The sequence below is a fragment of the Bison bison genome, unplaced genomic scaffold (assembly GCF_000754665.1).
Source record: "Bison bison bison isolate TAMUID 2011002044 unplaced genomic scaffold, Bison_UMD1.0 scf7180017864238, whole genome shotgun sequence".
Classification (NCBI taxonomy): Eukaryota; Metazoa; Chordata; class Mammalia; order Artiodactyla; family Bovidae; genus Bison; species Bison bison.
The window spans coordinates 2,622,925-2,636,190 of NW_011494810.1; the positions used below are offsets into that span (position 1 = coordinate 2,622,925).

Consider the following 13,266-nt stretch of genomic DNA (forward strand, 5'->3'; position numbering starts at 1 on the left):
CCCCTACACCCCTCTCCCCTTCCCCGCCCCCGCCACCGCTGGAGTCGCGGCGCTGCGGGCCGGAGCTGGGTTGGAGGAGCCCCCTGGCTCGGTGGGGGATCTGTGCCGGCGCGGCCTCTAAGCTAGGTGGGCGAGCGAGCGGCAGAGCGAGCTAGCAAGTCGGGCGGCGGCGTGCGGCGCCGTTAAGGGCGCTGCCCCGCGCGCTCCCAGGCCGCCCCGGGTCCCAGGCTCTTAGGAGAATTCCTGGGCCCTAAAAGCCGGGGCGGACGGAGGCGTTGTCGTCGCTCAAGCTCGTTGCGGCGTGTGGAACCTTAGATTGGCGCCTGGGGTCGGGGACTGAGGTTAAGGGCGCTGCCTGTCGGAGCGGAGATCCCGGTTTGCCTCGCGCCCCGGCTCAGGACCCTGACGCGGGTGAGGCGGCCCCGGGAGCATGAGCGGGCAGCGCGTGGACGTCAAGGTGGTGATGTTGGGCAAGGAGTACGTAGGCAAGACGAGCCTGGTGGAGCGATACGTGCACGACCGCTTCCTGGTGGGGCCTTATCAGAATGTGAGTGCGCCCGAGGGGGCCCATCGCGGGTGTTGAGGGGGATGTGGGGCTAGCCGACACGCGGGGTTCTGATCGCTTCCCCTTGGTTGCAGACCATTGGGGCCGCCTTCGTAGCCAAGGTGATGTCTGTCGGAGACCGGACGGTGACTTTGGGTATTTGGGTAAGTTCTCTGGGCACATAATCTGGGAAAACCCATTCTTGAGGAGGTGTAGGTCCTGCCTTGTACTGACTTGTGGGCTCACGGAGGTTTCTGTTCTCTAGACCCCAATTTAAAAATAGGGGTCTGGAGGACATATTAGTTTGAGGTCGTGGGGAGTATAGCTCCGTAACTCAGGCCAGGGCTGAGCCTCCCCCTGCCCTTCAGGACACAGCAGGCTCTGAGCGCTATGAGGCCATGAGCCGAATCTACTATCGGGGCGCCAAGGCTGCCATCGTCTGCTATGGTAAGAAGAGTTTGGGCCTGTTCCTCAAACAAGAAGGGGAGGGTGCCAGGCTGGCCTTACAGAACAGCTCCTCACCCTTGGTTGTGTTTCCTGTGTTCCACACCAAGACCTGACAGACAGCAGCAGCTTTGAACGGGCAAAGTTCTGGGTGAAGGAACTGCGCAACCAAGAGGAGGTAGGTGGCCTGACCTCACCAGACCAGGCAGGGGCTGGGGGTCTGGGGGTCCAAGGGAAGTGACCCTGACCTTGTCTTCTGCTCCAGGGCTGTCAGATCTACTTGTGTGGCACCAAGAGTGACCTGCTGGAGGAGGACAGGCGGCGGCGACGAGTGGACTTCCACGACGTTCAGGATTATGCAGACAGTAGCTGCTCCTTTGCTCCTTGGGTTGGGAGTGGGGTGGGGATGGAAGTGGCGGCTTGGGGGGGGCACAGAAAAAGGGGGCTGCCTTGGCAAGATCCCCCACAGTAGACTTTCTCCGGCCTCCCTGCATCTGTGGGGTTCAGAAGAGTCCCTGAACTGCTAGTCTGTCCCCACCTAATTCTCAGGTAAGAGGCTTTAGTCATTTCTCTTTACAGATATCAAAGCTCAGCTCTTTGAAACATCCAGCAAGACAGGCCAGAGTGTGGGTGAGTGCTGTCCTTGGCCTCACAGCAGAGCACACAGGGGCAACAAAGGAGGCAGAGAAAAGCCCAGAGGGCTGGGTTACTATGTGATCCCTGGGCTCCTAGCATCTGGTCCTCACTGATCGCCCTTTTTCCTGCCAGACGAGCTCTTCCAGAAAGTCGCAGAGGATTACGTCAGTGTGGCCGCCTTCCAGGTGATGACAGGTGTGTCCTTCCTTAGCTCCTGTGGAGACTCCCTTTAGGCCCATAGCACCTGACCCCCGCCCCCCAACAGTATGTTGAGCTATACCACCTCTCTCTTTGACAGAGGACAAGGGCGTGGACCTGGGCCAGAAGGCAAACCCCTACTTCTACAGCTGTTGTCATCACTGAGTCACCACTCACTTGGCCTGGGGGGGATTCTCCCAGGGAAGCTGGCCCTAGCTCTTGTCGGGCTTGGGTGATCAAGCATCTGAGCTACCTGGTTTCCCATGGCAGCAGAGGTGGCACCTGCCTGTGCTGGCCCATGGAGCGGAGACAGCATTGGGGCTGACTGATGGGCACAAAGAGGGTAAGGGCTGATTTGGACCCCAGGCTTCTGCCCTGGACAGCAGTTGTGTCTACAGATTATTTAAATGGCTTCTGATTTGTAAATAAAATCAATGCACTGTGAATTACACTCAACCCCTTTCCCTGCTGTCTGGATTGGGTGTCAGGACACCTAGGACTTTCTGGGGCCAACTGGTTGGCCTCACTTCCTATAATCAGGGTTCTTCTCAGGTCTTATTTTCCTGAAACCAAGTGGCTTCACCCTAGGGTTGCAGCTGAGATAATGGAGAAGCAAAAGGGCCCTTTGCTGGGTTCTTTGGTGGGGGCAGAGATAGGGTGAAAAGCTGGAGTTGGGGCAGTGCAAAGTTCACATGGTTCCTTCTTGGTGTTAAGAACTTGAAAGGCACTCAGGTGGTATCCAGAGATCAAAGGGTCAAGCATTTCTGCCTCAGACTGGCTGGCTCTACTGCACCTCTGTCACGTCTAGGTCTGTGAGTCATCCCTGTGGCTCAGAGCCTAAGCTTCCCAGCAACATGCTATAATGTGGCTTAATAGTAGACAAATTACAGGTTCTGCAAGACTTAGAAAGGTCTTAAGAGATCCAGATTGGGCTCTAACTCAGCTACCCAGAAAAGGGACTCAAACTTGGCTGTGTTCTCCATTTAAAATGAGGTGACTAGTACCCAGTTCAAGACTATGAAGAGTATGGTTGAAATGTTAACTGCAGGACTAAATGCTTGTTTTCCCCTATTCTTTCCTGGGGCAGGAAGTTCAGGACAAAGTCAAAAAGGGAAGTGATTTCCAGGGTTCCCTGAAAGTATTATTTTTGGGCCTTGGTTGTCAAGATACTTCAGAAGAACCAGATGTTACTGTCCACAGGACTGACCTTTCCTTTTCACAAGGAAGCATTATAGCAGCCCTCCCTTTCTGGCATGGGATGCTCAGCCTCTTTGCCTCACTATCCCATTTTAGGCCTGGGCTGGGTCTTCTGCAGTGCTTAGCACCTGCCTCTTTAAAAACTTGGCCAAGATGGCTAGACTCATAATCAGAAAAGTGCTTTGGTTCCAGTTCCTTTTTAAAAACCAATTCCTCAAAATAACCCTTCCTTTGTGTGGGTGATGGAGGCCTCCTGGGCAGGGACTGAGACTGACACCAGCCACTCCCAAAAGCAGCAGAAAGACATTCTGACAGCAGTGGCTACTGGGAGGAAACCCACACCACTTCCCTGAGAGGCTTGGAGGAAGGGCTCAGCTCCATGTCCCCATCTGGGAACCACCTCAGAGTCTGGCTTCTGCTCTCACGCCACACCCTCCCTCCTGTTAGGCTCTATCTCCCCACGGACAACAAAACAAAACACAGGGCAAGGGCCATAAGAGTAAAGTTAAACTTTACTTTACAGTAATTTTTTTTCTATATACAAAGAATTACAGTACATGTTTATGGGGACTCCTAGCACAGGCTCCCCTCTTTTTCACTAAGAGTTTCACTTACCGCTGACAATCTATTGGGGTGAAGGGGGGCAAAAAGAGTGATGGACCTCAGCTGACACCCCCTTTTGCCCCTTAAAAATATAAAGAGATCTCTTATTGTCAGCTTATTTTTTTTTTTTGCCAAGACTTAGAAAGCTGCTCTTCCATGAGCTCCTGTGTGCTGCACTCGCCCATCTTCAACACTCTCACCTACATGCACACAGGCAGCACGCATCTCAGACCTGGAGACTGCCTGTTCTCTGCCCCAACCCTGCGAGTCTAAAGCACCAGAACCAATCATTTCTGCTCCTGCTCCCTGGGCTCACCTCTTATCTGCAAAGGTTTGCTGGATTTCCAAGGTGTTATACCTGAAGCCCCTAAAGAGCCTGATGTTTTGAGAGTCACAGGAAAGTAACTCTAGAAAAGGGACCACATGTGCTATTTTTGCTTATGTTGATAGGAAATGTTTCTGCCCAGGCTGTGGATTTTTAATTAAAATAAACTCTTTCCACTTCCTTAAGAAATAATATCCTTAGTCTTCATAAGCAATAGAGGTGCCCCCATGAGAGTGAAGAGGTAGTGGGGCAGAAGGTATCTGAGGGAGATCCCACACCTGGAGCTCTCTACCAACCTGTTCAGGCAGTGTGGACGGAGGCTGTGGACAAGGTAACACCAGCCCTGAGAAACTCAAAGAATTCCCTCATCTGCACACAGCGTGTATTCCGCTTCTGGACTGCACTGGATCACCCCAGGGTCGGGTGCAGGACTCACCAAGGCTCTACCTTCTCCTAACAGAACCTCGAGGAAACTAAGACATGAGATCTCTTCCTCCCAAACAGGATTCTAGGTTTCTCAAGTCACCAGTCCTTCAACCCTTGGCAGTGCTTATTTTTACCAGGAAATTAGCACCATCATTACATTTTTGTGTGTGTACAAAGCAAATTACCTATTCTTTTTTCAATTTACACTATAGCAACCGCTGGCCCTGCTACACTAGCCCTAGGAAGCTCAGCTGAGAGCTAATGGGCCACAGTCAATGAAAGTTACATGCAGCAGCTACTGAGCTCTAAATGATCTGGAATGTCGGACACATGGAACAGCCCAGTCATTATTCAGGAGGAACAGGGGCTTGTCCCACCTCCTTTCCTGGTATGGTCTCAGAGAGGTGAGGACACTGGGCTAACTCTGACCTCCTGGTTGACAAATACCAAGAGGATGAAGATATCCCCCCCCAAAAAGCCTTGGAGAAAACCCACTTTTTATAGGAGCTGATGCAAAAAATAAAATAAAATCCATCCACGTTTAGTGCTCTCCTGATTCTTCTCCACAGGGGAAGCTGCCAGGACCAACTTCCTTCCTGCCACTCTGTTTCTCATGAGGCAACGTGCGAGTCCAGCTCCAGTGAGTAGATGCTGCCAAGCCTGGAAAAGGATCGCTGATGCACTTCATGCCCTGACTGTAGTGTGGGGTGGAGAATGTAAAGAATAAAACAACTATTTATATCAATGCTAAAGAGGTGGATTTGGTAGTTGTTCAGAAGAGTATCAACACAGTGATTTAAATCACTTCAAACTTAGTAACTTCAGGGGGAAGCAGACATTTAAAAAAACTTAAATGCTGTTGTAGCAACAACTATTTTGCTATGAGAATGGGTTTGCTCCAGTAGAGAAGCAAATGAGGCTTTGAATACAAATTTCAAGTCTTCATAATTTTCTTCTGAACAGGGCTAAGGGAGGTATTAGTTCTCCAGCTACTTGTGGAAGCTATGGCTTCCTCCTCAAAAAGGCTTCCTGGGGAACCAGCTTAGAGGCAGACTCTTTGAGATCCTGATTTATAAACACTTGGCCAAATGCCAAAATACCACCTTACACAAAGATCAGGAGTTTCTAAGAGTAAAGATTTCCTGTTAACTGCCAATTCACAGTCCCTGGAGAAAAGGTCTCAGTACAGGCTCCAGGAAAATCCCCAAAGGCTGGCAAGGTCACCACCCCCCTTTGAATGCAGGAGTCTCTTTTTCCAAAAGTCTTTCTGACTCTGCTTCTAATTGTACAGTGACTGCTTTCATGATGTCAACAATCTAGTATCCAATGCTATTCATGGGCCTGAGTTGAATGTCTAGTTTCCAATCAATCTAAGAATCTTTCAATGGCCCCCCCAAAACTCTGGCTGGCTGTCCATCCATTTAAAGAGCTACCCTGCCTCCCCCAATCCAAGCACAGTTCAGAAGTTGTTTACTAGGCAGGTCTGGAAGGAAGCTTCCAGTGAATGATGGAGAATGGAAAACTGAAAACCACAGAGTGGTCCACCTTTCCCTCACTCCTTCCTGTCCTGTGAGACATCTAGAGTGGCTGTCAAGTCAATTACCTACCAAAGCCTATATCAGAGAAGCTACTTCATGATCAGACTTCTCCTCTTAAAAATTTTACATAGCCTGCATACCCACCCCCCCCAAAAAAATTCACAGTTTATTTCATGAAACAAAGAGCTACGGTAATTGAACACACAACATAGTGGAAAGATTCTGACAGCGCAGTGCAGTTATTTTTTTCTGATCACAACTACAGATGACAGGAGAAAAAGGGCACAGGACTGGCACCAAGCAGATCCTACTCATACAACCTAAGAGATTAGGGAAAGGGACCTACTAGCTGCAGTTATATACTTCTTATTCTCACACATGATAAATACTTAATATAATGAACTTTAATGTTTTGGGTGGATTTCTTTAAAAATATCTTTTCCATGGTTTAAAATTTTTTAAAAGAAAATAAGATGCTTTGTTTTCTCTTCCTCTTAAACAAAGAGCTTTTCCTCTCTGATGATGTGGGAAGAGAGAGGATGAAAGGGGAGAACTAGGCAGGTGGAATTTACAGAGGAGAGTCTGAGGTCTAAGTGAGATGCAAGAATAGGCCCCTAAACTCAGGGCAGCTCTGCCCAGCCTCTTGTCTCTGCCTGAGTTCAAATGTCTCAACCCCAGAGACAGACTTTGGGAAATAAAAGCAAATTCTTTTTAAAATCTTTATATAAAGCGCAAATGCTTCTAAAACAACTATTGTTCCCTCCTTAGAAGTGATGGGAATAACCTCAATAAAAACTCAGGAGGAAGAAATTGGGACAATACAGAATCCTGTTGAGGGTATAAAAGCCATAACTGAGAGACAGAAATGGCCAGGAGACACTGGGGCCAGGAGACGGCCTGTTGGCTAAAGCTGCTGGCTGCATTGGCGAAGCAGAGGTAAACATGTTTGGTCTAGGGACGAGAGGGTGGGTGAATGGGAAGGAACTGGCCAAACAGCACTTCCTGTTGGCAGTCAGTGAGCTGGGTGAATGGTAGGGCGGGGTAGCACCAACAGATTTCCCAGCCCTTGGGCCCCAGCTCAGGGCAGCAGTAACAGATAATCAGCAGTTATGAGGAGTCATCTCTTAGGCTGGACATTGCTCTGTACGCCCCATCTTGCCAGTCATAGGGGAGGGGTTCTGGCTTGCCCTTAGGCTAAGTCAGCAGGTAGGCGCTCTCAACACGGAACACACCATTTCTCAGGGAGAGGGTGATAGGATCCACTAGTGAAGATGACGACTCCTCCATTCAGGTAGGAGGGCAAAGGATCAGAAGATAAGTAATTTCTCGCCAGGATCTGGCATTCTTCCTGAGCTGGTGGTGGATCTAGCCCAGAGTTTGCCAGATTCCCTAGATCTACTGCCCGAGACTCTGAAATCTGAAAGCACCTGAGTGTTTGGGGGACAGGCTTGGGGTGAGTTGATGTAAAAGGAGGAAAGTTTGTAGAAAAGGAAGGTAAGCTTGCCAATTGCCTTCTTACACCGAGGGAAAGCTGTGTCCTCATAGAGCCCAGCCCCTCAACCAACTGCTCCACCAAGGACAGATCTTTAGACTCTGCAGAGCCCAGCCAGAGGCAGCACCGGCTGCCTAGCCACAGCCCTTGGCTTTGGTGCAGCCCCCTCCTGCCTATAGAGGAAACCTCTGCATGAGCTTGCATGCATGCACACGCACACAGGGACACCTGACCAGGAGACACTCAAGAACAACCACTTCTGGGGCCACAAAGGACATTACAAAATGAGCCCAGAGCCCCAGGGCCCCTCAAACTTCCTGTTATTTATTTCCTGGTCAAAGGTTCTTTAAAAACAACCTGAGAACCCAGGCAGGCATGTTAGGCTCACAGGGATCAGGTCTTATTTATCTCTGTATTTCCTGCCAGTGACTAGTACCACACCTAGCACACACAGATGTTCAAGAAATCACCACCGACTTGAATGGGTATTAGTTCCTCCCAAGGATTCATCAGGTACCCTCAGTGGGGCTTGGCAGGATTAGATAGAGCTTTGAGAGCCCTACTACCTTCCAACCTGACCAGTGGAATTGAATCCCATGCTTGACTCCAGAGTGGACTTTTTATTTCAAGTTCACCATGAGTAAAGGTCAGGGGGAAAGAGACCCGCGTCTGTCTGTTTCCTTGGCTGGGGCCCACTTGGACTTCCATACATGGCTCACACAACCACAAGCCCCCCCACTGGCTAATGTCACAAGAGTTCTGAATGCTGGGATATAAGGAAAGAATAACAGTGGAAAAGTGTTGGGGTCTGTTCTTTTTAAGAGGGAAAAAGATTTTTCCCTTCCCCAAGAACCCTGGGGGTGGCTGGTCTGGTCACGTGGCATTTACTGGTGTTACTTCTGTTCTGACTCTGCACACTTGTGACTGGAAGGAGCCTGGTTAAGAGCTGGAAGTGTACTTTGCTCTGGTTTAGGGTCTTGCCCTCTTCCAAGAGACCAGCAAGTCTGTGCCAGTGTCTGTGTGCTCCCGGAGGACCAGCAAGACTGTGCCAGTGTCTGTCCAGCCACCATGGGCCAGAGCCCTGGCCCTGGCGAGGCCTTGCCCAGGGCCCAGGGACTCTGCTCTGTGGGTGCCAGCTTCTTCTCTTCAGTGGAAAGGGACGACTTCCCAAGAGGCCTGAAGGACTGCCCACTCTTGGCAGCAAGTCCAGGTAGTTGCTGGCCCCCAGCCATCTGCTTCACCTGCTTCACCAGGCCTGGCGCTTGACTGGGAGGCCCTGGGGTCTGTTCAGCCCCTGCAGGTGCTCTTCCTGAGGCCTGAGTTGCTGGCTCATATAAAAAAGCCTTGGCAGGGGGCTGAGAAAGAAGTCTGGCCTGGGTGAGTGATTTAACAGCTTGCCAGGAGTGTTCTGAAGTGGCCGCTGCTTTGCCCAGTGGCTGAAGGACAGCATCTGACACACTGCCTCTCTCAACAGCTCGTGGTATCTGTCCTAGACCTTTGCTGGCAGGCCATGAGCTCGACTCCAACACTGGCATCTTCTCATCAGCCTGTGGTGTGAGCTCATGGGGTGAACCTGCCCGATCCTTCTGGCGAGGAGTTAGGTCTATGAGATCCATCACCAAAGCAGCTCTATTTTTTGACTGAGTATTCTGGTCCACGGGCCTCAGTGCTTTTTCTTTAGCTACCAGGGTCTGGACCACAGCTGACAGTACTTTGTCAGGAGGTGGAAGTCTCTGGGACAAAGAGACATGGGATTTGTCAGGGGGTCTGTCTGAAGTCTGGGGTTTGGGACCGCTGGTGACTAGCAGTTTCTCTGGCGGTGGAAGTCTCAGGCCCGTAGGGACAGGGGTTTTCTCCAGTGACTGGGGCCTTGGGCTGGCAGCACCTATGGATTTATCCAGCCTTGGGTCAGCTGTCCCCAGAGGTCTTTCCAGTGGCTGAGACCTGACTGAGGGTGAGGAGCTTGGGCCGGTCACGGGAGAGGGTTTGTCAGATAATTGGGGTCTTGGTCCTGCCACTGCAGGTGGCCTGTCCAATGGCTTCTGGCTGGATACCAATGATTGGGGTTTGGTCCCTGACGCAGCAAGGTCCCTGACCCTATCTACAGGCTGGGGCCTGGAGTCAGTTCTGTCAGGAGGCCTTTCAGGCAGCGGGGGCCTCTGACAAGTCCCTGCCAGAGCTTTTTTGGACAGCAACAGCGACGGGTTGGTGTCAGCGGATGGCTTGTCCGACATCTTGGGCCCTTGAGCAGCCACTCCTGATGATTGCTCTGCCAGGTGAGTGCTTGGGCCTGGAGGCAGTGGTACTGGAGGAGGTACATACTCACGGATCTCCCCCGGTTCCAGAGGGTTGGGCCCACAGGGATCATGCTCAGTACAAGACAGGCGCCCATCCAGTTTGGAGATGAAGAGCATCCCTTCCCGATGCTGCTTGCAGAAGGAGCTGGGACACATCTCACAGAAGGAGGCTGCTTCCTTTCCGCATATGTCACACTGATGCCAAGGACACTCCCATTTCCCTGAAAATACAGAAGTGAAACACAAACTAAGGAAAACAAAACATGCCTGAGATGGGCCACGGCTCTGGAACGAAGTCAAAGGAGTGATTGCAAACTGCTGCCTCCTGCCGAGAGCTTGTGCCCCTTGCCCACATCCCCTCCCTCAGGATCTGGGCTTTACTTTCTGCGAAATGTGTACAAATAATAGCCAAATATTGTCACAACTAAGTATCAATTAAAAACCAAGCAGGAGTAAACAACAATAGCCAAGGAGTAAACCTTGATTTCTATGACTATTTCCAACAAGGAGAGAAACAACGACAACAAAACAAAACCGACTTGGTTTTTAATTGATACTCAGTTGTGACTTAATATTTGGCTGTTGTTTCTACATGTTTTGCAGAAAGTAAAGCTGAGATCCTGAGGGAGGGGATATGGACAAGAGGCACAAGCTCTCTGCGGAAGGCAGCAGTCGGTAAACAACCAGCACCAAGGAGTAAGCCCTGATTTCTATGACTAATTCCAACAAGGAGAGAAACAGCAACAAAACCAAACCCAAAGCTCCCCTTAGATGGAATGTGAACATATTACTTTTCTATATTTAAAAATTACATTTGTCCTACGTGGCCTTTAAATATTTAACTCTAGGGGGAAAACATCAGCCAATTAAACTGCTTACTTCATTGTTACTAGGAATAGGGAGTAGATACACACGGTGAACAATGGAAACAGATTTCTCTCTGCTCAACATTAAAACTGGAAATTAGAACAAATTTAATCTGTGTTGTCTACAAAGAATCAGCAGAAAAGACCCAAAGCCAACCTAAGCTGTTCTCTTTTATCCTCATTTCATGATACCAGAGTCTCTGACATGGACAGCTGTTTCCATCCCAGCTCCTTCCAAGTCAACTATGCTAGAGCTCACTCCTGGCTCTAGAATTGGCAAGATGAGGTCTATCACAACTCATGCCAGCTATGACCCCGAGTAATTGCTTCTGAAACAATTCCCCATTTCCTGGCACTGAAATCAGTGTTATGGCCTTGCCCCCAAGGTATCTCAGTTTCTATTATTTCATTATCCTGGCAACCACATACTGAAGAAAAGCTAATTTTCAGACAAACTCCTCTCACTCCCAACCCAAAGTTCTCTTTCTGCAGTTCCCAGAAGCAGGCCGCTAATGGTGCGTGTCACCCAGAATAGTTTCTCACCTCTGTTGTTTAAAATACATAGCACACACCCAAATCCCTGAACTCCTCTTACGTCAAATTATCATCCAAAGATCAGTGACAATTTTTCAAGCCACATATTTCTGAGTACCACACCTGCTTGCATAGGTTCTCCTGTGTTTACTAACACAACTGCATCTCTTTCAGAGGGAAGTGAGCCAGAGGGGGCTATAATCACCTAGAAGCTCCACTCTTTCTCAGCGTCTCTTTCTCTAGAGAGTGAACATGATGTAGTGGGCTTAAAGTCAGAAAACTTGTGGCTTCAAGCCAGTCCCTGCATCTATACGCTTTAATGTGACAAGTCAAGACTCAAGTTTCCTCATCTGGAACATGGGAAGGTAAAAAGGCCTCATCTTTACGGGCTGGTGGGAGGATAAACTAACGTAAAATGCTTCATGGAGCAAATGAGTTTCTGTTCCCTTTTCTATAGTCTTTGTTGTCATTTATTTTGATGGTGAGAACATGAACCATACCACCCCTCAATATTATGCATGGGAAGACCAAAGGGCTCTGAGAATTCTAGCGGAGAACAAAGAGAACTCTAAATGGATTTTGGCACCAACCTGCTGGTCGCTTGGTTAGATTGAGACAGTCTGCATGGTAAACTTTGGGGCAGCCTGGCTTCTTACAAGAGACGAGCTGGCCAGCATCCCCACAGCTGAAACATTCATCCTCTCGCTCCTTTGTGACTTCACCCTGGGTTCTGCGCTTCCCCTGTTGCTTCTTCTTGAATTTCTTTGACTTTTCCTCTGTGGCAATGGGTTGATTCTAGAGGTCAAATATTGTTGACACATTAGTTGTATGATCTTAACCAGGTTAACTAATCTCTCTGTGCTTCAGACTCTCCTCTGGAAAGACAGTCCTCATAGACTATTGTGAAGATAAAAAAATGCAGAAAAAGGCACAGGGCATATCATTGGTACCCAATAAATGGTAGAACTAAGTGTATCTGACATCAACTACTCCTACCACCTGAGTGCAATAAAAGAGAAATATGCTGCTTTATGTTGACACACAAGACTGGTATTAAAGATCATCCTTTAATGATACGTTTTATTTTTATTCTTAAGTTTGTCTAATTTCAAAACTAAGGGAGACTTCTCTGGGTCACACACATTTCTAAATTTATTCAACAAACCTTCACTGAGCTCTTCATATGAGCCATGTTCCAGCAAGACACAGAAAACTAGCGTGTGGTCTTTGCGTTTTTATCTACATCAGTTTAGGTTCATATCCACCACTTGCCAAGACAGACCCTGGAGCAGCCAGCAGGTCTACTGTGTGCTCCCTGCAGCCCACATGCGGCCACCAAACTGCATGGTTTTATCACATTATTTACCTTGGCCTAGAAACATCCAGGACCAATCCAGTTTATTGCCAGCCCACAGTGATCTCCTCCCATTTCTAAACTTCTGTTCTCAAATTTCTCTCTCACTGATTCACCTGTGAAGTGCTACACAGACCTTAAGGATACAGAAACAGACATCCCAAGTACACCAAACACCATTAAATTCTGTTACTATTTTAATTTACAGGGACTAAATCCACTGAATACCTTAAGAAACAAGACCATTTAACCTACCAACAAAACAAAAAACAAAATCCAATATACATTTTCTTATTTAATAGATAAAAGAATAATTACTGGGTGTTCTTCATATATTATAGGTCAAAATGATCCTTTTATTAAATAGTTTCATGCTAATTTTCACTTTTCAGTTCTTAATGTTGACTTCACTATCAAAGACGTATAACAAGAAATACCCAATTGGAGTCACTGTGTACTTTGTATCAAAGTTAAACTTCAATTTTTAGCATGCTGTTACTTATGGTAAGAGTAACTCAGGAAGCATCCAGATATTCACCTATTATGGTTCATTCAATATATAAAAACTTTAACAGTCATTGAAAATGATGGTTAATAAATAATGTAACAGCAAGAAAGTATTTTAAAATAATATCTATGAATTATAAACAACAATTTTTAACATAGAATTATAATTCAGTTAACGTATACATAAAAAAACAGGATATAAGATACAACAAAGTTTATACTCTGTTACATGGCACATGGTTAAGATTAAGGGTTCTTGTATGTATACATTGTTATTCAGCTATACTTCAATACAAAATAAAATT

General features: G+C 48.1%; 2 protein-coding genes across 12 annotated transcripts in view; one reads left to right on the forward strand and one right to left on the reverse strand.

Moving 5' to 3' along the window:
* The first annotated feature begins 14 nt into the window (after positions 1 to 14).
* Positions 15 to 5,125, forward strand: RAB24 (RAB24, member RAS oncogene family). Of its 5 annotated transcripts, none has more exons than XR_825817.1 (9): positions 15 to 547; positions 640 to 708; positions 913 to 991; positions 1,099 to 1,166; positions 1,254 to 1,353; positions 1,568 to 1,618; positions 1,757 to 1,819; positions 1,923 to 2,165; positions 4,943 to 5,114. XR_825817.1 is itself a non-coding variant. In XM_010846572.1 (9 exons), exons 1-8 carry the CDS (start codon positions 431 to 433, stop codon positions 2,145 to 2,147), a joined length of 762 nt encoding a protein of 253 aa, XP_010844874.1. In that variant the 5' UTR covers positions 15 to 430; the 3' UTR covers positions 2,148 to 2,165; positions 4,943 to 5,125. The 5 variants fall into 5 exon arrangements, 4 of the variants coding, with proteins under 4 accessions (XP_010844874.1, XP_010844876.1, XP_010844875.1 ...); XM_010846572.1 differs by having other exon boundaries at positions 1,757 to 1,809; positions 4,943 to 5,125; XM_010846574.1 differs by lacking the exon at positions 1,923 to 2,165 and having other exon boundaries at positions 1,757 to 1,809; positions 4,943 to 5,010.
* Positions 3,514 to 13,266, reverse strand: part of NSD1 (nuclear receptor binding SET domain protein 1) — a 153,833-nt gene continuing 144,080 nt past the window's right edge. For all 7 annotated transcript variants that reach the window (XM_010846564.1, XM_010846563.1, XM_010846568.1 and 4 more), the window contains 2 exons: positions 11,691 to 11,895; positions 3,514 to 9,921 (listed from right to left, as the gene is read on the reverse strand). In XM_010846564.1, coding sequence (XP_010844866.1) covers positions 8,297 to 9,921; positions 11,691 to 11,895 — 1,830 coding nt within the window. In that variant the 3' untranslated portion in view covers positions 3,514 to 8,296. The remainder of the gene's footprint in view (positions 9,922 to 11,690; positions 11,896 to 13,266) is intronic.